We start from the raw sequence: 27,108 nt of genomic DNA, 5'->3' as shown, positions 1-27,108 counted from the left end.
ATTCCTCAAGATTCCAATTCTCCCTTTCTTTTCTCACTAAGGACTCTTTTTGAAAGACCTTCTAATCCACGATTTCAATTGCCAGCTATACAATGATGATTGTATGTCCAGCAATGACTCTCTCAAACTCTCTATCTGAATATCCATTACTTCCACTTGTAAATCTAACAGGCAGGCAGCTCAACAGGCCTGAAAGTGAATTCATAATCTTTCTCTCTATATGCACACTCCCACCCCAGTCACAACCACTCTACTAGGCTGGTGCCAAAGTAATTGCTGTTTCTGCCACTAAAAGCAATGCACCAATCTAATACTTTCCCCTCTATAATCTACGTACTGATGTGGCTTATTTCTTATATCCTCCTGCATTTACACAATGCCTGAAACATAACAATGCCTAAAACATGACAGTCCTCCAATAAAAGCATGATAAATAAATAATCTAGGAACTTGAGGACATCCCAAAGCCATCTTCTCTTACTCATCCCATATTTAATTGACACTAAGTCCTAATGACTCTATCTCTACTTCCTCTTTGCCACCCCTATGGCCATTGCCTTTAACTATTCAATATCCGCCAATTTTATGTTCCTCTAATTCATCCTTTATATCTTTAGTGCCTGGAAGAAGTTTCCACAGGAATGATATCTTGCTTATCATTATATCCCAATGCCTGGACTGAAACAGTTAATAAAACTAGCTGGATAAACAAATGAAATATTCATGGGAAAATGGATGGATGAATGAACAAATAAACAAGTGGTATATAATTTTAGATTATCAAACTGCTACATTAAATTTAACAGGTGTTTAAAAGATTCTCACTGAAAATTAGAAGAAAGTTTATGGATCCATTTAAGCTAGCCCAATTTCACTCTTATGCAAAGATGTACTTTATTGCACAAAAATCAAAAAGGCTTGAGAACTTCTTGCATGATAACCTAAAGATCAACAAATTGCAGAGCTTTTAGGTACAAAAAAGAAAAGCATTCCCAAACAAAAAAATTAAATATAGTTGAATAGGGATAGTATATACAACTGAAAAACTTACAGTGCTTAACAATTCTAGACTCTTATTTTACATTATATGCTAACAATTGCTTTCTACAATACAAGCAATCTTTCTCAAAATTAGAGGTGGATTCCTTTATGCTATTATTAATTTGCTTATTATTGTATGTGACTTTCCAACATTATTTAAAATCAGTCTGCCGTATGCAAGAATTATATACTACTAAGAATGCATAATTAACAAATGTTTCAGAACTGCAACATAATATGCATACAACAGAATAAAACAAAAAATGAATTAAAAGAATGGGAAATATTTCTAGTTGAAGAAACTGCATATTGTAAAGATAACTACCTTCCCAGATTAATTTATGAGTTTAAAATAATTATAATCAAAATTACAAATGAGGCCAGATGCAGTGGCTCACACCTGTAATCCCAACACTTAGGGAGGCCAAGGTCAGAAGTTTGAGACCAGCCTGACCAATATGGTGAAACCCTGTCTCTACTAAAAATACAAGAATTAGCCAGCCGTGGCAGCGTGCGCCTGTGGTCCCAGCTATTTGGGAGACTGAGTCAGAAGAATTGCTTGAACCCGGGAGGTGGAGGTTGCAGTGAGCCAAGATCACGCCACTGCATTCCAGCCTGGGTAACAGAGCAAGACTCTGTCTCAAAAAAAAATTATAAGTGAGGGGAAGGGCTTAGAAAAGTTTCTAAAAACCTTCTGGAGAATAAATGAGAACAGCAAAGAAAAACTGGGAGTCAGAGTTTGGGGAAGAGAAACGAGAGGAACCTAACTCCACCAGATAATTAGACATAATAAATCACCTCAACAATAAACCAGCATGGTATTATCAGAGAAATAGGCTTGGAGCTCAATAGAACAAAGAAGAAAGCTCCTAATCAGGCCTATCATGTAGGAACACTTAATATTTCATAACTAGGATATAAAATCACTAAAAAAAACCTAGTTGGTTATTTGCAAATAAATTTTAGATCTTCACCTAACTACAGGTGAGAATGAATTCCAAGTATATTCATACAGTTTTAAAAATCATCCCATGAGAAAACCCTAAAGTGAAAATATAGGTAGATATTGCAAATCCTAAGACCGGATTACACATTGTAATACTAGTTATAAAAGTATACATCAGCTCTTGGAAGAGATGGGCATTCTAAGTATGAAAGTAATAGGAAAAACTAAGAAATATAAAGTCTGACTGATCTGGCTACATGAAAATTTAAAACTTCAATGGGTCAAGAAAAGTAATTACAAAAGTAGAAGGCAAACATATTTTGGAAAATACTTCAACAACTATGACAAAATAAGATTTAATATTTTAAACCATGAAGAATCATTCGTATAATTTTAAACAATAAGATGCCAACAGAAAATGGACAGAGGTCCTAAATAGATCATTTACAAAGAGTGTATACAAATAGCTAATAAATATAAAAATACTTAACTTTGCTAGAAATCAAATAAATTTCCATTATTTTAGGATCCCATTTTTAATCACTCCTATTAGCCAAAAAATGTGTCAGTGATAATACTGTTTTTGGGTAAGTTTTTTTCCCCAATAATAATCAGAAAAAATCCTGGCAGTTATTGGCTAAGATAAAAGTAGCCATTCTAAGGATGGAGAGAAAAAAGATCTTTCCTAGCACATCACTGACCCATAATTGGAATGAATGAATGGATTGATGCACCCCTCTGTAGAAAAGAGAACCAAAGACCACATGTACAAAATGAACCCGGGTCAACTTGTACCAGAATGCAAACATATGATAAAAGACTACTTGGCTCACGTCAAAAGTACAAAAGTCAGTCTCAAGTAAAAGGGATCAATTTGTATCAAAAAGAAGACTGAAATGGAGTGAAACACATCAAATATATAAAAATCCATGAGATCATAAAATACACCAAACTTATTGGTCACTATTGGAAGTTGATAGGGCATCCATTCCTTACTTTGAAAATTTATAAATCAGAAAAGAATCAAGTTTTCATCCTGCCAAACTATATTTCAGGGTCAAAAAATAGTTGATATGGTAAAGTTCTTTATAAAAACATTCCATCTAATCAGAAGAAAGATTTTTTTTAAATCACCATTTTGCAGCACCTAATGAAATAATGGATTTTAGCAAGATTATCAGGGGTCCTTAAAACCATTAGGTGAAAGACTAATGGGGCACTTTACAATGGAGGAATCTGACTAAAGCTACCTGAACCCACTGACTAATTGTGACGTAAAAAGAGAGACAACCAGCCATTATGTGCCTCCAATTCAATATTTCATCTGCATAAATATCAGTGGGATTCTTTAAAATATTTTCTCATGGTGGGGGATGGTCAGGGCATGCCCAAGATGGCCAAACAGGAACAGCTCCAGCCTCCAGCTCCCAGCGTGAGCAACACAGAAGAAAAGTGATTTCTGCATTTTCCACAGAGGTACCGGGTTCATCTCACTGGGGCATGTCAGACAGTTGGCACCAGTCCGCAGGTGCAGCCCAATCAGCAAGAGCTGAAGCAGGGCAAGGCATTGCCTCACCTGGGAAGCGCAAGGGAGAAGGCAATTCCTTTTCCTAGCCAAAGGAAATTGAGACACACAACACCTGGAAAATCGGGTAACTCCCACCCTAATACTGCGCTTTACAAAGGATCTTAGCAAACGGCTCATCAGGAGACTATATCCCACACCTGGCCCGGAGGGTCCCACGCCCACGGAGCCTCCCTCATTGCTAGCACAGCAGTCTGAGATCTAACTGCAAGGCTGCAGCGAGGCTGGGGGAGGGGCACCCACCATTGCTGAAGCTTACGTAGGTAAACAAAGCCGCTGGGAAGCTCGAATTGGGTGGAGCCCACCACAGCTCAAGGAGGCCGACCTGCCTCTGTAGACCACCTCTGAGGACAGGGTATAGCTAAACAAAAAGCAGCAGAAACCTCAGCAGAGGTAAATGCCACTGTCTGACAGCTTTGAAGAGAGCAGTGGATCTCCCAGCACGGAGGTTGAGATCTAAGAACAGACAGACTGCCTGCTCAAGTGGGTCCCTGACCCGTGAGTAGCCTAACTGGGAGACACCCCCCAGGTGCAGACCGACACCTCACACCTCACACAGCAGGGTACACCCCTGAGACAAAGCTTCCAGACCAAGAATCAGACAGCAACACTCGGTGTTCAGCAATATTCTATCTTCTGCAGCCTCTGCTGCTGATACCCAGGCAAACAGGGTCTGGAGTGGACCTCAAGCAAACTCCAACAGACCTACAGCTGAGGGTCCTGACTGTTAGAAGGAAAACTAACAAACAGAAAGGACACCCACACCAAAACTCCATCAGTACGTCACCATCATCAAAGACAAAAGGCAGATAAAACCACAAAGATGGGGAAAAGCAGTGCAGAAAAGCTGGAAGTTCAAAAAATCAGAGCACATCTCCCCCTTCGAAGGAACGCAGCTCATCACCGGCAACAAAACAAAGCTGGATGGAGAATGACTTTGACAAGTTGAGAGAAGAAGGCTTCAGTCGATCAAACTTCTCAGAGCTAAAGGAGGAACTATGTAACCAGCACAAAGAAACTAAAAACCATGAAAAGAGAATGGATGAATGGATAACTAGAATAATCAATGCAGAGAAGACCTTAAAAGAACAGAGACCGATGAAAACCATAACACGAGAACTACGTGACAAATGCACAAGCTTCAATAACTGACTAGATCAACTGGAAGAAACAGTATCAGCGACTGAAGATCAAATGAATGAAATGAAGCGAGAAGTGTAGAGAAAAAAGAGTAAAAAGAAATGAACAAAGCCTCCAAGAAATATGGGATTATGTGAAAAGACCAAATCTACGTCTGATTGGTGTGCCTGAAAGTGACGGGGAAAATGGAACCAAGTTGGAAAACACTCTGCAGGATATCATCCAGGAGAACTTCCCCAACCTAGTAAAGCAGGCCAACATTCATATTTAGGAAATACAGAGAATGCCACAAAGATACTCCTCGAGAAGAGCAACTCCAAGACAGATAACTGTCAGATTCACCAAAGTTGAAATGAAGGAAAAAATGTTAAGGGCAGCCAGAGAGAAAGGTCGGGTTACACACAAAGGGAAGCCCATCAGACTAACAGCAGATCTCTCGGCAGAAACTCTCTAAGACAGAAGACAGTGGGGGCCAATATTCAACATTCTTAAAGAAAAGAATTTTCAACCCAGAATTTCATATCCAGGCAAACTAAGTTTCATAAGTGAAGGAGAAATAAAATCCTTTACAGACAAGCAAATGCTTAGAGATTTTGTCATCACCAGGCCTGCCCTACAAGAGATCCTGAAGGAAGCACTAAACATGGAAAGGAACAACCGGTACCAGTCATTGCAAAAACATGCCAAAATGTAAAGTCCGTCGATGCCAGGAAGAAACTGCATCAACTAGCGAGCAACACAACCAGCTAATATCATAATGACAGGATCAAGCTCACACATAACAATATTAACCTTAAATGTAAATGGACTAAATGGTCCAATTAAAAGACACAGACTGGCAAGTTGGATAAAGAGTCAAGACCCATCAGTTTGCTATATTCAGGAGACCCATCTCACATGCAGAGATACACATAGGCTCAAAATAAAGGGATGGAGGAAGATCTACCAAATGGAAAACAAAAAACAAAAGCAGGGGTTGCAATCCTAGTCTCTGATAAAACAGACTTTAAACCATCAAAGATCAAAAGAGACAAAACAAAGAAAGCCATTACATAATGGTAAAGGGATCAATTCATCAGGAACAGCTAACTATCCTCAATATATATGCACCGAATACAGGAGCACTCAGATTCATAAATCAAGTCCTTAGAAACTTACAAAGAGACTTAGACTCCCATACAATAATAATGGGAGACTTTAAGACCCCACTGTCAACATTAGACAGAAAAATGAGACAGAAAGTTAACAAGGATATCCAGGAATTGAACTCAACTCTGCACCAAGGGGACCTAATAGACATCTACAGAACTCTCCACCCCAAATTAACAGAGTATACATTCTTCTCAGCACCACATCACACTTATTCCAAAATCGACCACATAGTTGGAAGTAAAGCACTCCTCAGCAAATGTACAAGAACAGAAATTATAACAAACTGTCTCTCAGACCACAGTGCAATCAAACTAGAACTCAGGACTAAGAAACTCAATCAAACCCGCTCAACTACATGGAAACTGAACAACGTGCTCCTGAATGACTACTGGGTACACAACGAAATGAAGGAAGCAATAAAGATGTTCTTTGAAACCAATGAGAACAAAGATACATCATACCAGAATCTCTGGGACACATTTAAAGCAGCGTGTAGAGGGAAATTTATAGCACTAAATGCCCACAAGAGAAAGCAGGAAAGATCTAAAATTGACACCCTAACATCACAATTAAAAGAACTAGAGAAGCAAGAGTAAACACATTCAAAAGCTAGGAGAAGGCAAGAAATAACGAAGATCAGAGCAGAACTGAAGGAGATAGAGACACAAAAAGCTTTCCAAAAAATCAATGAATCCAGGAGCTGGTTTTTGAAAAGATCAACAAAATTGACAGACCGCTAGCAAGATTAATAAAGAAGAAAAGAGAGAAGAATCAAATAGACGCAATAAAAAATGAAAAAGGGGATATCACCACCGACCCCACAGAAATACAAACTACCATCAGAGAATACTATAAACACCGCTACACAAATAAACTAGAAAACCTAGAAGAAATGGATAATTTCTTGGACACTTACACTCTCCCAAGACTAAACCAGGAAGAAGTTGAATCCCTGAATAGACCAAGAGCAGGCTCTGAAATTGAGGCAATAATTAATAGCCTACCAATCAAAAAAAAATCCAGGACCAGACGGATTCACAGCCGAATTCTACCAGAGGGACAAGGAGGAGTTGGTACCATTCCTTCTGAAACTATTCCAATCAATAGAAAAAGAGGGAATCCTCCCTAACTCATTTTATGAGGCCAACATCATCCTGATACCAAAGCCTGACAGAGATACAACAAAAAAAGAGAATTTTAGACCAATATCCCTGATGAACATCGATGCAAAAATCCTCAATAAAATACTGGAAAACCGAATCCAGCAGCACATCAAAAAGGTTATCCACCATGATCAAGTGGGCTTCATCCCTGGGGTGCAAGGCTGGTTCAACATACGCAAATCAATAAACGTAATCCAGCATATAAACAGAACCAAAGACACAAACCACATGATTATCTCAATAGATGCAGAAAAGGCCTTTGACAACATTCAACAGCCCTTCATGCTAAAAACTCTCAATAAATTCGGTATTGATGGAACTTATCTCAAAATAGTAAGAGCTATTTATGGCAAACCCACAGCCAATATCATACTGAATGGGCAAAAACTGGAAGCATTCCCTTTGAAAACTGGCACAAGACAGGGATGCCCTCTCTCACCACTCCTATTCAACATAGTGTTGGAAGTTCTGGCTAGGGCAATCAGGCAAGAGAAAGAAATCAAGAGTATTCAGTTAGGAAAAGAAGAAGTCAAATTGTCCGTGTTTGCAGATGACATGATTGTATATTTAGAAAACCCCATCGTCTCAGCCCAAAATCTCCTTAAGCTGATAAGCAACTTCAGCAAAGTCTCAGGATACAAAATCAACGTGCAAAAATCACAAGCATTCTTATACACCAGTAACAGACAAACAGAGAGCCAAATCAGGAATGAACTCCCATTCACAATAGCTTCAAAGAGAATAAAATACCTAGGAATCCAACTTACAAGGGATATAAAGGACCTCTTCAAGGAGAACTACAAACCACTGCTCAGTGAAATAAAAGAGGACACAAACAAATGGAAGAACATACCATGCTCATGGATAGGAAGAATCAATATTGTGAAAATGGCCATACTGCCCAAGGTAATTTATAGATTCAATGCCATCCCCATTAAGCTACCAATGACTTTCTTCACAGAGTTGGAAAAAACTGCTTTAAAGTTCATACGGAACCAAAAAAGACCCCGCATTGCCAAGACAATCCTAAGCCAAAAGGACAAAGCTGGAGGCATCACGCTACCTGACTTCAAACTATACTACAAGGCTACAGTAACCAAAACAGCATGGTACTGGTACCAAAACAGAGATATAGACCAATGGAACAGAACAGTGCCCTGAGAAATAATACCACACATCTACAGCCATCTGATCTTTGACAAACCTGACAAAAGCAAGAAATGGGGAAAGGATTCCCTATTTAATAAATGGTGCTGGGAAAATTGGTTAGTCATAAGTAGAAAGCTGAAACTGGATCCTTTCCTTACTCCTTATATGAAAATTAATTCAAGATGGATTAGAGACTTCAATGTTAGACCTAAAACCATAAAAACCCTAGAAGAAAACCTAGGTAATACCATTCAGGACATAGGCATGGGCAAGGACTTCATGTCTAAAATACCAAAAGCAATGGCAACAAAAGCCAAAATTGACAAATGGGATCTAATTAAACTAAAGAGCTTCTGCACAGCAAAAGAAACTACCATCAGAGTGAACAGGCAACCTACAGAATGGGAGAAAATTTTTGCAATCTACTCATCTGACAAAGGGCTAATATCCAGAACCTATAAAGAACTCAATCAAATTTACAAGAAAAAAACAACCCCATCAAAAAGTGTGCAAAGGATATGAACAGACACTTCTCAAAAGAAGACATTCATACAGCCAACAGACACATGAAAAAATGCTCATCATCACTCACCACCAGAGAAATGCAAATCAAAACCACAATGCGATACCATCTCATACCAGTTAGAATGGCAATCATTAAAAAATCAGGAAACCACAGGTGCTGGAGAGGATGTGGAGAAACAGGAACACTTTTACACTGTTGGTGGGACTGTAAACTAGTTCAACCATTGTGGAAAACAGTGTGGCTATTCCTCAAGGATCTAGAACTAGAAATACCATTTGACCCAGCCATCCCATTACGGGGGATATACCCAAAGGATTATAAGTCATGCTGCTATAAAGACACATGCACACGTATGTTTATTGCGGCACTATTCACAATAGCAAAGACTTGGAATCAACCCAAATGTCCATCAATAACAGACTGGATTAAGAAAATGTAGCACATATACACCATGGAATACCATGCAGCCATAGAAAAGGATGAGTTCATGTTCTTTGTAGGGACATGGATGCAGCTGGAAACCACCATTCTCAGCAAACTATCACAAGAACAGAAAACCAAATACCGCATGTTCTCACTCATAGGTGGGAATTGAACAACGAGATCACTTGGACACAGGAAGGGGATCATCACACACCGGGTCTTATTGTGGCGATGGGGAGAAGGGATAGTATTAGGAGATATACCTAATGTAAATGACGAGTTAATGGGTGCAGCACACCAACATGGCACATGTATACATATGTAACAAACCTGCACGTTGTGTACATGTACCTTAGAACTTAAAGTATAAAAAAAAAAAAAAAAAAAGATTTTCTCACATGGTGGAAATTTGTATGCAATTTTTACAGACAGCATAATGGTAAACTGTTTTCAATTCTTATGATATATTTCTGTGTTTCATAAAGAAAATGTGAAAAAAATCACATATACTGAAATTTCAATTCCATTTTTATATTTAACACCTATTTTTCATAAAGAGTTTTAATTGATTTTAGTCTTTCAATTATACTTACTGTGGATTCATCTCTTCTAACTGGGTGAGCTTTCTCCAGGGATTATACTCAGAGTCAATGCTATAAAGCCGCATGTGCAAGGCTAATACATGAAACAGCTGATCTGAAAAAATTGAAGGAAAGGTAATTAGAAAGTTCACACATTTGTTCCAGAACAAAATTCAGACAAAATTTCTAGTTATTTCATAACGAAATCTGTTTCCTATCCTGACAATTAAAATTCACCAAGTTTAAGTCCCAATTACTTCACACTCTCTTTTACGGTAAACTCTGAAATACATATCCAAATAATCTGTGCTAGAATCTGGACTGTCCTTACGCTCAATACAGGAATGGTTTTTTTCATCTCCTATCACAGACATACTTGTCCTTGACTTTATGCTGCAGCCTTGCCAATTTGTACTTCTCACCATTGTGGTCTCCTCCTAACCAAACTTTACTATTATCTTCAATCCTCTACCCTGGGTAACATGAACCACAACATCCTAATAGCTCACTGTTAGGTGAAGTTCTTTCTTTGCTTTATATGTCCCTCTAAACCTTGTTTAGACTGAAGAGTGAATTCATCATCTTTGGATTCTACATAAAGAAACAGTAACTGAAATAGAGTATTATTTGGTACCATTTCAACTATTTAAATTTCTTCTATCTGAATTATAACAATAATCTACCAATCTTGGCTTTCAACAAAATTCTGCTCATGACATTTAGAAGAAAATATCACGTTTAAAATTATTCTGGAAAAAAAACCGTAAGTATTGCTTTTGTATCTGATGCATCTCTTCTTTTTTTGTTATAAATGACAAGAATTGTCATTTGGTATAAATTGTCATTTGGTACAAATGACAATAATTATTCTGCCACACAAACTCAAAGATACTTGGAAATCAAAATTTTTCCCTTAAAAAAATATTTTCGAACTCTGCCCACTGAATTGGTCTATAAACAACGATATATTTTAGAAATTCAGATATGATACTTCTTAACATACGATAAAAATTCTTTCTTAAATCTAGGAAAAAAGCTAACTGAATGACACAAACCTATTATTGTTACTTACTTTCTAATTAAAACTAGACCAGATATTGCTGCTCTGAGTCAGCACACCTAGAAATTAACTATATTTTATGTCAACTTACTCAAGATCCATCAATACAAGTGGTGTAGTATGGGGTGTGCATGTGTGTTTATGTGTATATGCGTGTATGTGTATAGTAGTTTTGGGAAGCTGTTATAAAACATATGAGAGCTGTAAAATAAGTAAAATAAATGTTCTACTCTATGGGGCAGGATAAAGGAAATATATTTTTGTAAGTTTCAATCTGATCTCTCTTTAACAAACAGAAGAATCTAAATACCCTGTTTCATCCTCTATTTATAAGTCAATATGTAGCCTAAATCTTCCTTAAATTTCTTCATTCTATTAATGACTTAGTTACTTATTATGTGCCAGGCATTATGTTACACTGATTGATAATCTCAATTAATTTTCACAAAAATTCTAGGTGGGTAATACTATTAACCCTCACTTTTGGGGCAAGTAAGTTCCCCAAATTTCCAGTTTTTATAGTAACCTGGTTTCACAGACGATACTGAGAACAAGGGAAGTTTTAGCAGAGGCAAAACATGACTAAAGATTGGTAAATTTTATTTTAATTGAATTATACATAAGAGATTACTAAGCATATAATTTTTACTTTTAATGAGTGTTTTAATGACTAAAACCTAAAAGTGTTTAAAAAACTAAATTCTTCTCACAGAAAAATATTAAGATTATCTCAAGTTGCACGGTGAGGAGTTCTGCATTCTTTTTATATAGGTATTAACTTGATCAAAGGGCTAATTTTAATAACTCCTATCAAGATGAAGGTGGATCATTTTAGTTTCCCTAATTTAATCAAAAGCATAGAAGCTGCAATTGTACTAACCTGTTTTGCATTGAAACCACAGCCAGCACAGAAAATAACGTTACATTCACCTATTTTCCTAATCCCTATCCTAATTTAAGAATTTCAGAATGTTAGAAGAAAAGTTTTGCATCATTTCCTTATTCTATAGATAAGAAAATAGGCCCAGCGAAAGGAAGTACCTTGCCAGCTCACTCTTAATTTATTGTTTTTCTAAAAGTTAAGAATAGGATTCAAGATTTGCCACTTCTTAGTTATTTCTACCACTCCACTTCTTGGGGGTTTTATGATTAAAATAAAAGTACAGGATTCTTTCTCTCTCTCTCTCAGAGAACTGACCAAATAACCATTAATAACTTCAATTTGTTAATAAAATTCATTGTTTATTGTTATTTATTCATTATTTTGTTTTCAAAATTTAGTCTTATAAGAAAGAACTCTAATATTCATTTAGCAGCAACAATGCCTCTTATGCCAGACAAATATTAAAGATGCAGGATGAGGAGAATCTATAATCATAATCAAAAGGTTAACAACTTTAAAAAATGTATTACCTACCAACTGCATGCATGACATTTAAAAAGTTGAAAAATAATTATATCAAGAAAGCATATTAAAATTTTGAATAATAGCAAAAAAAATTAACTCCTTTCCTAATATAACACATTTTAAAATTCTAAAGTTTGATCCACATATAAAAATAGATTTGGAAAAGACAAATACCTTTAAATTCATTTATAAGTGTGCTGTGATTTCAATCTATGTATAGGAAGCACCACTGTCTGGGAGGAGCCAGGAAGTCCTGCATTGAATCCAAGTCTGTACTAGCCATGTATCCTTAAATAAATTAACTAACCTTAGTTTTACAGTCTGTAAAATAAATATAGCATCATCTTTCTGGTACATTATATAGTATAATAGTTATAGCATAAATCTATAGTATGTTTGTAAGTTGGGCTTACATACAGGTAGATACATATATGTTTTGTATAAATATGAAACAAATTTAATATTTATAAACTTTACAACTAAAATTAGAGATTATTATACATTGGAAACATAAGGTCTCCACATAAAACCATCACTCTACAAACATATATTAACATATATTCTTAACTCTCTTCTCTCTTCTTTCCTTAATATTTGATACCACTCTCCCCTGGCTTTCCTCCGGTTCCTTCTCAGTTACTTTTATGTGCCCTTCTTCTGCTAATGAACCCTAAAAGGTGACATTTCTCATAAAAAAAAGGAAAAGGAATCCTTTGTTAGTCCTCTTTCCCTCTCATTCTGCACACACTACCCAGGCCCACTTCTACCTGTTAAGTTCACAATTCACAAGGCTCTGTGGTACTTCAGATGTTCAACAGGCCTTAAAATCAATACACCCAGACTAACCTGATTTACAGCCCAGCCCAGCTCCAATGTTAATTTCCTTTTATAATTCCTATTTGAGTGAATGACACCACTACCCATGCAAACATCCAAGGAAAAACTTGGGATTCATCTCCCACAGCCTTGCCCTCCATATCCAATTGATTACCAATCCTATTGGTTCTGCCTCTTGTGATCCATCCTATTCTGGCCCACTCTGCCACTACATTGTTTTCCACCTAAATTGCTCAACAGAATGCTCACTCAGCTGTATGCCTTTTGGTTCACCCCTTCCAAACCGTCTAATCAATAAATCTGTTCACAATACCTCATAATTGATGTTGAACCACTGAAGGAACAGGCATAGAAAGCCCTTCATGAGCTAGCCTATTTTCTTTTTCAGGTTTATTTCTTAACCTTCCTTCTTTTCTTTTCAAGTATTCCCCAAAGTGTCATGTTGTCTCATGTCTTTGCAAGCTGTTCTCTCAGCCTAGAAAAGTATCATTTTGTCCTTCAGGCCAACTCAATTCATCTTTCAAGAGCCAGTTCATGTGCTGCTCTGTAAGGTTCTGATACCTCAGAAAGATCAGATTATCCCCTTACTTTATGCATTATCTGTACCTTGTGCTATCTATTTCAATTTTAGCATCTCTTACAGAGTTTTGTAATTACTTTTCATGTTTTCCTCTCTCATTAGATGGTCAGATCTCCCTGAAGAAGACAATTGTGTCTTTACATTTTTGAACCACCTAGGCTAGCACAAGTGCTTGACATACAATAGGATTTTTAAAAGTAGGCTGAGCATTATATATTTACAATTCTATGAAAAAATCATAAACATAAAATTCATGATGATTTTCTACTTTTCCCTCTCTGTCACAATGACACATTGGTTCAGTTACCAAGAAGCAAGCCAATTAATCAGCCCTACTTTCACTTCCCCAAAAGAGACTGACCTCTCAACTCTAACTACTAAAGCAGTGCTTGACCTACTTGCTCCTACCATCTTCTTCCCATGCTGGTTCCCATGCGACAACTCACCTGGGATAAATTCTATTTTCTGCAATATCTAATCAAATTCTTTACAACTGTGACAAGTCTAAAGTATTATAATGTGATTAATCACAAGACAGACACATCATCTCTGAAAATGAGAAAACAACACTGAAAGACCAGTTTGTCCTTAAGAAAATCTAAGACTTAATTATAAGTACTCCTAGCTAGAACCAAAAAGTAAGGTTTAAGAAATCCTTCTACCTTTGTCAACATTAAGGTAAGACTATTAAAAAAAAAACTCTATAAAATATAACTCCAAATTTATTATATAATTGAGTTTCACATGATGTGTATGAATACCACACACACACACACAAACACACACACACAGATACTATTATGCCAATTTTTATGACCTCAGGAATATCCACTTAAAGAAACTAAAATCAAAGTTACCATATGTCTAAATCTTATCAAAAATGCTTTTGAAACAGATGTTCCAGCACCATCCTGGAAACTGTGTATCTCTGTCAGTTATTTATTTTCTTTCTTTTTTGGAGATGGAGTCTCATCATACTGTTGCCCAAGATGGAGGACAATGGCACAATCTCAGCTCACTGTAACCTCCGACTCCCGGGTTCAAGCAATTCTCCTGCCTCGGCCTCCCAAGTAGCTGGGATTACAGGCTCCTGCCACGATGCCCAGCTAATTTTTTGTATTTTTAGTAGAGATGGGGTTTCACAGTGTTACCCAGGATGGTCTCGATCTCCTGACCTCGTGATCTACCCACCTCCAGCCCTCTGTCAGTTATTTCTAAACATGCAAGAAATCTAAAACTGGTAGGTTATTTCTTACTATACTCATACTGATCATTAAGATATAAAGACATTAAAGAGTTATCCTGAAGACTTCTTGCCAGGTGTGGTGGCTCACACCTGTAATCCCAGCACTTTGGGAGGCCAAGGGGGGGTGGATCATGAGGTCAGGAGATCGAGACCAACATGGTGAAACCCCATCTCTACTGAAAAATACAAACCCCATCTCTACTAAAAATACAAAAATTAGCCAGGTGTAGTTGCAGGTGCCTGTAATCCCAGCTACTCAGGAGGCTGAGGCAGGAGAATCACTTGAACCTGGGAGACAGAGGTTGCAGTAAGCCAAGACCATGCCACTGGACTCCAGCCTAGGCGACAGAGCAAGACATCTCAGAAACAAAACAAACAAAACAAAACAAAAATTAGCTGGGTGTGGTGGTGGGCGCCCATAATCCCAGCTACTTTAGAGGCTGAGGCAGGAGAATTGCTTGAACCCAGGAGACAGAGGTTGCTGTGAGCCGACATGGTGCCACTGCACTCCAGCCTGGGCAACAGAGTGAGACTCCGTCTCAAAAAAACAAAAAGACTTTGATAAATATGGTTCTATCTTAAATTGTACCACTGTTAAAATGCACCTAAGGTAAACTTAACGGGGTCTGCATTCAAGATTTCAGTCTTACCAGTCTAGTCATCAATAGTTAAATCACTGTCAATGAAAAAAACCTCAGTCAGGTAAGGTGACACATACCTGTAGTCCCAGCTACTCAGAAGGCTAAGGTGGGAGGATTATTTGAGCCCAGGAGTCTGAGGCCAGCATAGGTAACAAAGCAAGACCCTGTCCCTTAAAAAAAAAAAAAAAAAAAAAAAAAAATCTCAACTAGCCAAATGATTCTCTGAAATATCATAGCAGTGGAAAAAAAATCTCCCTTTCTCTGCAACTGAATAATTAAAGTGAAGAAATGGTTCTGACCTATTTATCCTAAGGTGAACTGTAATAGGTGTGAGTATACACCTCTCACAGCAAAGCCAGCTTCCACTGGTTCCTCTGTACATTCCTGAGAAATCAGCCATGAAGAGACGGGAGAGAGCTCCTTAAATGAGGTCTGGGAACAGGTCCAAGAAGAAGGGAATATCTGTAGATCTGGTTCCCAAGAGACAGAAGGTTGATGTCATGGATGACAGGAGCTGACTCATCTCTCCCTATCCCATTCCTAAGCACTCCAGGCAAGGCAGGGCAGAGAATCAAGTGGCAGTTATGGTAGAATTTTAAAGGGTTAAAAGACAAGTTTAATAATCATTATTATATATAATAACATTATGTAAGATACTTTAGCTCATATATCTAATACTATTTGATCATTACATTAACTATGATGGATATATCAGATAGTCAGTATAAGTACCATCATCCTCACTTCCACAATGAGGTAAAAAGTTAGGTTAGTTTCCTGAAGTCCAACAGATAACAAATACACTAGAATCCACATCTTCAAACTCCAACCTGATGTTCTTTCCAGCACTGTATGCTATGTTTTCGCACGTCAACAAGGACACATGGGAGTTTGGCAATAGAGTGGGGAAGTGTTGCTTCCTTTGGAGAGGTTTTTTCTGCCATGTGAGGAAGGGAAGACAGTGAAAAAAAAGGCTGTCTTTAGTACTTTCATAATTTCCATGCTGTGTTCCTCTCCTGCCTCCCAGAGTTCCTATGTCTCCACTCCCAGGCACACTATGACATCATTCTCTGGTTACCTCAAGTATCCACAAGTATTATTATTAGCTTCAACAAATTGTTCACCTTATACTTTAAGGTTTCAGTGACTAGAAGCCTCCCCTTTTCCCTTTCTGACAGAGCTTAGGATGATAAGAGGCAGGGAGAGGTACAATTCTGTTTCTGCATATAGGTAGCCCTAGGAAGGGGAAGAGAGAGGTCAGTTCTTAGGACTCCTAATTTCCCCTTTATTAAAGAGACACATTCCATGAATCCAGGTCTTATTTATGCACCTCATCTAAAATGGAGGTAGGGTTTGTCCCATCTAACTGCAGAAGAAAGAAGCTGCCTTGCCCTAAGCCAAGTAAGATCTGAAGACCCCATGCCCTGATAGTGAAAACTACTATCTATGGTACTTAGTTCTTAGAATGCCCAAATTATAAATATAGAAAGGCCTGGCTACTAAGCCACAAATCATGGGACTTTCAGAAAGGCCTTAAAGAAAAGTTAAAGCCACTCTTCTAACTTAAATTTTCATGCCACATTCTTAAACCTCTCCAAAGTAACAATGTATTTTGTTCTCAACAGACAAACTTTATCATGTGGATAAATCTCATTCCGTCCTCCTAATCTCATCTCTGAAGAGGTCAAAACAATGTTTGTCAAGTCCCTTAAAAAAAACTGCAATGGACTGAATGTTTATGTCCCACCAAAATTCATACGTTAAAGTCCCAACCCCAAGGTTAGTATAAGGAGGTGGGCCTTTGAGAAGTGATTAGGTCATGAGGAAGCCCTCATGAATGGGATTAGTGCTCTCATAAAAGAGATCCCAGAGAGATCTCTTGCCACTTCCACCACGTGAGGTTACAGTGAGAAGACAGCTATGTATGAGGAAGCAAGCAGGTCCTCACCAGACACCAAATCTGCTGGCGCCTTGATCTTAGACTTCCCAGCCTCCAGATCTGTGAGAAACACATTTCTGTTGTATATAAGCCACGCAGTCTATGGTATATTGTTATAGACTAAGACAAAAATTGAGCTAAAAATTGTTATCTTGCTCCTTCTCCTTATCCACACACCCCCTAATTTGACAATTATAGTGTTGAAATAGGAGAAATATTAATGTTGAGATTTACAATCTATAGAAACTAGAATATATATTATAAAATTGAATTCTTACAACAATCCTCTGATTGGGTATTAATGAGGAACAGAATCTCACTCTCTAGTTTACACTATGCTGCCTTTTAATATCACCATCCTTCAAAAGGCTTACCAAACTCCTCACCTATCTCAAAAAGTACTCTTTACCTCTGAAAGTGTTTAAGCAGAGCACAAATGATTGGAATAGTAGGTACAAGATGCCTGAGCTAGATAACATTTAGACTAGGTGATTTCCTAAGTAACTTTTAGCTCAAAGATTCTGATTCTATTTATCATGTGACTTCATTGACAGCCTCTATTTTTTATTTATGCACTACTTAAGAGCAAAATAAAATATAAAACAAAATACCAAAATCTTCTGAATTTGTAAGATGTATCAAAAGAAAAGAACAACAAAAACTCCAAGCCTTGATTTAGTCTATAGTATATGACTATAGATAAAGTATAATTCTAAAAGTTCCTAGAGTATAACTCCTAGTCCAGCTATTTGCCTTTTGTGCTTAATGTCAATGATGTTAATTAACAGGGGGAAAAAGCTCCAGATTGGAGCTTTGCATGTAAGAGTTAACAACCATGAACATCTGTCAGGACACAGATCATCCAGTCTAATACACTAATTTTATAGATGAGGAAACTGAAGCCAAAAACATAAAATGTCTTGCGTAAGCACATGCCTATGACTCCTAGTTTGCTGTTGTCTATTCCACCACATATGCATCTTTCATGTTGGCCCTAAATACATACCAACTGGCTCTTCAGAACATAAAACATTCCCAAATACCACAAAATCAGCTTTTAGCCATCAAATCTTATCAATAACTAGTCTCAGCAGACAATTTACACATTTTTGTATTAATTTATACCTTTTGACCATTATAATAATTTGATGGCCAAATTTCCATCCTTTTTATGGTAACAAAAATTGAACAAAATTGTTATTCAGTCTGCTTGCAGAAATTGATATTTTTACATTTGAAAAAGGCTTTCATAAACCATCAATGTAAAAATTTTACTACTAAATGTGAAATAATAAGGCCAGGCTACTTCAAAGTAATTTTAGGCCAGGCATAGTGGTTCATGCCTATAATCGCAGCACTTTGGGAGGCCAAGGTGGGAGGACTGCTTAAGGCCAAAACCTTGAGACCCGCCTCGTCAACACAGCGAGACCCCATGGCTACAAAGAAATATATTAAAAAATTAGTTGGGTGTGACGGTGTGTGTCTGCTGTCCTAGCTACTCGGGAGGCTGAGGTGGGAGGACTGCTTGAGCCCAGGAGTTCGAGGCTGCAGTGAACTATGATTGTGCCACTGCACTCCAGCCTGAGTGACAAAGGGGAGACCCTGTTTCTCAAAAATAAAGAGTAATTTTGTTAAAACTCATTACTTGTTTAACAATATCCTTATGCTGCCTAACTGTAGGGAGAAATTAATGTCAAAATAATTTTCTGTAATTTTTTTTTTTGAGACAGCATCTTGCTCTGTCGCCCAGTCTGTAGTGCAATGGCACAGTCATGGCTCACTGCAGCCTCCACCTTCTGGGCTTAAGCGATCCTCCCACCTCCGTCTCCTGAGTAGTTGGGACCACAGGCTCACGCCACCACACCCAGCTAATTTTTTTTTTCTTTTTAGAGATGACGTTCTCCCTATGTTGCCCAGGCTGTTAACAACTTCTGGACTCAAGTGATCCTCCCCACCTCAGCTTCCCAAAATGTTAGGATCACAGGAGTGAACCATCGCACCTGGCTAATTTTCTGTAATTTTAAATTCACCAAAAATTCACTCTTTCTCTGAGAAAGTAGAACTATTTTAAGTTGCCTGCACAGATCTAAGCTAGGTTGCTTGCTATGAATAGCAAATTCTGGTAGAAATTATTTACTGCAGTGACTATGCATAATTTCTTGATCAGATCATAGATTACATCAAAATTAAGTCAGAACTTCCCAAATGAAAACGTCAAGGTAAGAGTTTGCCTTATCCTCTCTTGACTACCGTTTCATTTTTAATCTCTCTATAAAATCATGGAATCCATTTGAGACATGAACTGTGGTTTCTTAGTTAAATGACAGTAATAAGCAGAAAAATTCTCAGACCCAAAGACAGGAAAAAACATTTACCTACAAATAATTTTATATTATGCTCCAATATTAATAATCTATCAAATGGCATTGCCAATGGTTTCAACAATTTCTACTTGAGAAATACACTGAGAATATCATGCCAAAAAAGTGTCAAAAGCATGTGAACTTCACTAGAATTTATGGAGTGTCATATTTACTTTCAAATCACTTGAATGAAGAAATTAATACAGTAAGCTTAATATTTTTCTTAATAAAAAGTTATGCCTTTAATTTTTACATCTGCTTTTTCCAACATATGTTGCTAACCAAGTTGGTGGTACTTACCGTATATATCAATTTGTAACAAAAACTCGAAACCTCACTTACGTTTCAAAGTCTTGTTCAAATGCCTTGTCCACTAAAAGCTTCACTGATTCCAGCAGATAGATATGATCCCAAACCTCTAAATTCCCTAGAACTTCTAAGTAACTTTTCACTGCTGGAATCAGTGAAGTTTTTAGTGGACGTGGCATTTGAACAAATCTCATCTGCTGAATACAAGTCCAGCAGATGAGAACCAGTCTCTAGAACCAGTATCATGTGCTGAATACAAAGTCCTAAATGCCTGATCTTCCCTGGTGGGTAAGGAGGAGGGCTAGAACTCTGACCTGGGAATCAGCAGCTATGCCGTATGTGAGAGCTAACGCACATGGCTCACAGCAAGAGCAAGGGGAACCAGCCAGCAAACTGGCAAGGAATAAAGGAGAACTAACTGGTATCCAGGGCAGAAGGACTCAGGACTAGGACTTGCAAAAATGTCTGAAAAGATGGCTCAGAACAAAGGATTTATGGTGAAAGGCTGATAAAAGAAAATAGACAAGATAAATAGGAGAGTAAGCACAGAAGGGCCTGGAAAGATCCCAAGGCAATGTTGTACAGTAGAGTGTCTTTGACTAAACCAATGGGTGAAAGGTCTTAAAAGTTCTGCATCCTTTGGGACACTTAAGGGCAGGAGATATGTCTTATATAACTGAATTTACAGTCAGAAGAGCTGGGCTCAAGTGCAAGCTCTGACATTTTCCAGCTGTGTGACTTGGCAAGGCAATTACTCTGAACTTCAGATTCCTTTTCTATGAAAAAGAGATAACACCTATTTCACATGGTTGTTCTAAAGATTAAATAATTTATGTGAAAGAACTTTACAAACTTTAAAACTACAAACGTAGGATATTATTAAAATACCATAGTATGCTGCTATGTGAGCTAATTTGAGTAGCTTTTTACTATGGAAAATTTCCCACACACATATTTTTAGGACTGACGTTTTGCTCTGATTGACACTGGTTAACTACCCTCAACTATTTAAAAATGTCTGAAGATGTAGTTGAATGGCATTGTTCCATTTCAATTTTATTTCTCACTAGAGATTTGGCCATTAATATTTTCTGCTTTCATTGTTGTAGAAAGAACAATCTTCTTCTCTTCTCCCCCACTGAGTGTATGTGTGTGTCCCCATAATTATATACCAGGCATGACACAATCCTTTCTAGACAAAATTTATTAGAAGTTTTCCTGACTAGACAAATTTTCAGTTTCATCAAGAAGTCGTAACAGAACAGTATTTCAAAAGTGTGATATTCTTAGAATGAAAAAAGTTCCCTTATCATTTGCTTAGTCAGTGAGGCATTTTCTCACTCTCCTCAAAAACATTATGGAAGAAAAAAACATTAAAAGTGAGATTTTCAAAAAGTAATAAAGAGCAATCAATGGGAAAAGGAAAATATGAATACAAGAAGATTTTTCCCTAGAAAAAAGAATTTTTTTTTTTATAATACCACTGAAGTTGCACTGGAAGATCAAAAAAATGAGATATTTGCACTGAGATCCCATGAATCATCATCAATTTGAGTCCTGGTGTACAATTTAAGTTTGAATTTTATTTGAATAAATAACAAATACTAAGTTCATACACTTGTAAGATAGTGGGATTTTGTATATATACAACATATTCTATATATATGACTTACAGGCTGCTTTTATTAATATTAGGATAAATAAGTAATTGAACAATAATAAATTATACAAAAACTAAGAAACATATTAACTTATATTTAGGATAAACTGTATCATGACTTTGTCTATACTGGCACAGTGTAATTTCTTATTTAGTAAAGGGAAAAATAAGCAAAAATCTGAAAGTAACTATAAATTTAACAATTTAAATTACAAAATTGACTCTGGTAATTGAAGTGACTACCATCAGAATTTTATTACTATTTTCAGGAATCTGGATAAATTCATTATTTACAAGCCACTAAATAAGTTTAAGTGCCTCAGAGAAAAAAAATTAAGTAGATTTTTAAAAACAGAAAATCATTCACTAAAGTAAACACTTTGTAACACAATGGTTTCTGGAATATTATCAGCCAATGCCAAACATCAATTAATAACAAATTAACAAGAAAGAATAATTTATATAACTAAAATGATTATTATATCTATTAATTCAAACAGATAGAAACTAAAACTCCCATGTATCAACAACTACCTTTGAAACATACTAGTAAAGCACTGAACAGAAATAGGGTTTAGATGAATGCATAGAGGGGTCAATTTTTACTAATACTTGGTTAAAAAATACAAACAATAACCTCCAAAATCTTAAGTTCTAGGAATAAAGTGACAATCCAAAAGAAAAGGCAATTTATAAGACTTTAAAGATAACCAAGTTAAAATTTCACATACATTTGCTTTTACGTTAGAAATTTTAAAGTGCTTTTGATCATCCCTCTGCTTTGAAATCAATTCAAAATTACATATTTTTTGAAATAACATATTTTTGTTAAAACACCAACATGTACTGATAATTTTTAATACTTTTTTTAGTATTTTAAGAAAAATACTCATTTTTCAAAAGACGATATTATGTGTTTTAAACAAGTTTTATTTCCTACACCAATCACATTAGGTAATATTTCAACTCCAGTGATCTGGGGCCAATAATCAGAGCTATATGGTGACATTCAATAATAATATTCCTAGTATTCACCTTAATTCCCTAAACATTGACTAAAAAATGATAGCATCAAAGCCATGCTTATGAAAAATCTACCTTAAATTACAAGTTACACTTTTCTCAAATATATCCTTACAAACAAGATTGCAGAATTATGCTCATTTTATAACATAAAGTATATATATAAATAAAAGCAAACATCTGTAATTTCAATTCATTTTAATATGCACATCAAAATATAGCACAAATATCTTCATTAATAGCAATAATATAAATCTGTGGGCAACATATATTGTCTTTATAAAAATATTTTCTTAATTCAATGTAAAAATTATTTAAGAGAATTAAAGTTTAAGGACAATTTTTTATAGCTGAGAATAATACAGTGCTTAAATTTTGAAACAGTATAAACCTCGTCACTTAGCATCACATTTATCTGCTAGGTAATCATAATCTAGAAAGAGCTAAATATTCATATGATTCTTCCAAGTACAAGATTAACCATTTAAAGTACATATCACTATCTATATAGATCATATATAACATAGACAGAATTTGAAATACACCAAAATGTCACTTTACCTGTCAATGCTTCCAAAAATGACAGAATTTTTTTTTAATTTAGTACTATTTAGTACTTACTTAAACAAGACCTTTTGCCAGCTGTGCTTGCACCACCTGAACACAAATTGCCTCCTCGATGAATCAATTCAAGTTCTAAATTGGTTCTGTAAGTAAAACATTATATCTCAGTCACTAAACTGAAGAGTCTTTACTAATTTGCTTTATTGACATGTCTGAATCAACCTAAAAAATAAAGTTCTTCAACTTTTTTTGCAAAAGCAGTTTTTATGTTGTATCAATAATAATCGTATTTATCTGATATTAAGAAATAAAAAGGGAACAATTTATCCATCCTTACTTATATGTTCATATTTATACCTGCAAAAAATTGCACACATCATGGTGTAATTGTTGCAAAGTCCCAACTCTTGGCACATACTAAAAACTAGGCCTTAAGAAAAAAAAAACCTGCAACATATTTCATAAACCTTCATAAGAATATGAAGAAAGAATTTGTACTCCAACATCAGCCACTGTGTAGGTGGTTATTGCCATATAAAACACAAGGGCATACCAATTTTTCTATCAGAGAAATGGTTATCATTCATTAGAGGTTAGATGGTATCTGGAAATCAGTATTAAGAAACAAAATCACTAATATCGAAATGGCTAAGAACACCACATATAATTTAACAGCAGTCTCTCTTATGGACTTCTAAAACTAGTTTCATTAAAATACACTGTGTAACTATTGATATGGCTAACCATCAATATTGTTCATACATCTGAAATTGCAAGGTATTTAGCAATTATTAGCTTACAAAATAGCAATAATCAATAAATCAACATTTCAAAAATCAAACTAATGCAGAATCTAAGGATTTATTCAAAAACAGTAGCAGTAAAATAACCAATTATGCCAAAATAAATGACAACTCTGAGAAAGAATTTAAATTGTATTTTTCTTCAACAGTATTAATACACTTAGACATACCTTTATTTTCTACAACCAAAACTGAATAGACTAGTTTATATTCAAGATATGCATTTAACCCTAATAGTGAGATACTGTCCCACTTAAAAAAAAAAAAAAAAAAAGAGAAAAAGCAGTTTCAAGCTTACTCTTTGCAAGTGAATTCATGAAAGACTATTATCCTATTTTATTTAAAACAACACATTTTGCACTAGTTTGGTTGTATTTTGAACACAGAATGTTTTGAGATTATATTTCCATGTATTTACTTATAAATGCAAATTGTTAAAAATATTAATATTCCTAAGTCTGTACATTTGCCACCCATTTCTAAAGGAATGCTTTAATCCTCTCTACTCAGGGTGGGAGAAAAAGCAATTTAACACTGATAATGTTCCAGCTCAGAGCTCCATCTGGTTGCTGCTGATAAGGGCATCTGTGTGACAAGGGAATTTTCCACCCTTCAGGCGATTTGCATTGCTCACTGAACTTCTAAAAACCTACCAGCAAGGAAGCAGGGACAGGGATTTCATACTAGTGGACAGAAAGCGAGCGGAGACCAGCATGTGTTCCTTCATCAAGGGAATATAAATGAGATCAATACATTTTGTTTTCACAAATCTTCTGTTGCCTAATCTGTAGAAAAAAATTAATGGCTATATTCTCTTATAAAAACTAAGATTTCCTAGATACTACTTTTAAGAGAGCTAACCAGAAACACAAACAATACTTACAAATGAATGTTAAAACCAGAATGTCAACATTTCACCATATTTGCAAAAATATTCATTAAAATTAAATATAAGAACAATTCTGTTTTCTCAATCCCCAAATATAAAGGATGACAAACATGTTACTAAGAATTTCATTGCAAAGAATACTAGGAAAAAAACTAGTAAAATCTAATTAATTATTCCAGATTATGACTGGAAGATCTCCTATGCAATATTCTTTCTGAATTAAAAATAAAAAAACTACCTATCCAAAGGATTAATGTGAATAATATCTACAATTTTACATTTCTTAACATTTTTTTTTTGAGAGATGAGGTCTTGCTGTGTTTCCCAGGGTGTATTTGAACTCCTGTGCTCAAGCAATCCTCCTGCCTCAGCCTCCAAGTAGCCAGGAATAGGCGCACACCACTGCATCCAGCAATATCTAGGATTTTAAAAACCAATATGGCTCTAAATATCAACTTTTATTTCATTTATGTGAAAACTGGTCCTTTGAGACATGCTAAAGAACACACAAATGGGTCATATGTCCCATGTCCACATTTCCTCAACTGCTGAAATTCACACAGCAGTATTATGTTTCTTCCCTCCTCAATGAATGACGTAAAACTAAAGATATGCTGGGAGTGGTAATTTTCTGAGCTTTTTGCTGTGAAAGAAAAGCAGACTCTTTTCTGTATTTTCTAACACAAATACATTCAAATTAGTTTGGAAGAAAAAGGAGAAAATCTCCACCTCTGAAATAATGATGAGAAAGACTGTTTAAAGCCTACCCTAGTGGCCACCTAGATATGCGTATTAAAAACCCCTCTAACTATGCTCCAGCTTCTTTTTGCATGACCAAAGTATGCTGTCCTCTCAACCCCCCATTCCACACTAACTTCTATTTTAGACCATAATTTGAAAAGCAAATGTGTGTACACACACTACACACCCCACACTCTCAAACACACGTTGGTTTGGTGAAAAAGGCAAAGCTTCTGGAAAGAGATCTAGGTTCAAGGCCTGAGTAGACCACTTAGTAGCTGAGCAAGTTACTCAATTTCTCAGGGAAAAAAAAAAAAAAAACAGTATCTTCATCCATACCACAGCCTACATTATACAAGAGGCAATTCAAGTTTTAACTTCTCCAGGAAGCTTTCCTGGGACAAGAAAGAAGGCCTTATGCATATTTCATATTTCAATTTGCTCATCTTCCCTTCAGAAGCTCTACAGTACTTTCTCTATATGACATTTTTAAAAACAAATTATATTCTGTTATATAGATTGATGTTATATTAGTTCCATCTCCCCAACTAAATTGTAAATTCCTGGAGAACAGGGATTATTTCATATATAGCTTCTAAATCCCCAATGGTACCTGGCAAGATGCTTTAAAAAAAAAAAGTGTGAAGTGTGTGTGTGGGGGGGGGGGGGGGGAATGACATCTTTTTTTTGATATGTAACCAATTATAAGATTCTCTTTAGCCCCTGCAGTTTATTTTCTTTCTTTTCCTAACTCTTCCATTCCCTTACACCCAGTAGTGACCCCCGTCCAAGCCCCAAAAAAAGGATTGTTTTAGGAAAGAATTTTCTGTTTTTTAAAAGGATTCATAATTTGGTATTTAGCAAGCATCGTTTTATTTTGAACAGAATTAGTTTACAAAGTAACTAACCTATGAAGGTACATTGCCTCTATTGAGTAACCACGATGTAAAGATGTCTCTCCACCTACACTGCAGTTACTTACGTTTCATTTTCTTTCCATTTTTCTCTATACAAACCACCTACTACTCACCGATACCTTTTGATTATATGAAATTTGAGTCCAAAATCCTTGGAAAAATCAGTTACTGAAATTCATGTCATTCATTGTTTCAACAAAAAAATAATGAATTGGTATTAAAAAAAGAAAACTTTCTTCCCCCAAATTAGCTTTCCATTATCTGTTTAGATGACTGACATTTGCAATAGAATGAAAATTCTGGAAATACATTAAAACTTGAATGTAATAATTTTGATTAATTTTTCAATTATTTTAAATTTGAATGGATTTTCCAACAGTTTCTTCTCTGATATCCTCAGAAAATTCTCCAAGGCTTCACCA

At 36.0% G+C, this 27,108-nt stretch overlaps 1 protein-coding gene across 7 annotated transcripts in view; it reads right to left on the bottom strand.

The window, feature by feature from the left end:
- The window catches only part of LOC105483267 (ubiquitin protein ligase E3 component n-recognin 3), a 264,963-nt gene that overhangs the window by 56,115 nt on the left and 181,740 nt on the right, over nucleotides 1-27,108 (bottom strand). For 6 of the 7 annotated variants that reach the window (XM_011744038.3, XM_011744040.3, XM_011744041.3 and 3 more), the window contains 2 exons: nucleotides 23,394-23,479; nucleotides 9,719-9,821 (listed from right to left, as the gene is read on the bottom strand). In XM_011744038.3, the coding sequence (XP_011742340.2) occupies nucleotides 9,719-9,821; nucleotides 23,394-23,479 (189 nt within the window). Of the gene's footprint in view, nucleotides 1-9,718; nucleotides 9,822-23,393; nucleotides 23,480-24,792; nucleotides 24,925-27,108 lie in introns of those variants that run through there. The other variant, XM_011744044.3, reaches the window with a different exon arrangement.

The sequence above is a fragment of the Macaca nemestrina genome, chromosome 11 (assembly GCF_043159975.1).
Source record: "Macaca nemestrina isolate mMacNem1 chromosome 11, mMacNem.hap1, whole genome shotgun sequence".
NCBI lineage: Eukaryota > Metazoa > Chordata > Mammalia > Primates > Cercopithecidae > Macaca > Macaca nemestrina.
The sequence above is the reverse complement of the archived record's forward strand: the minus strand, read 5'-3'. Positions and strand labels throughout refer to the sequence as shown.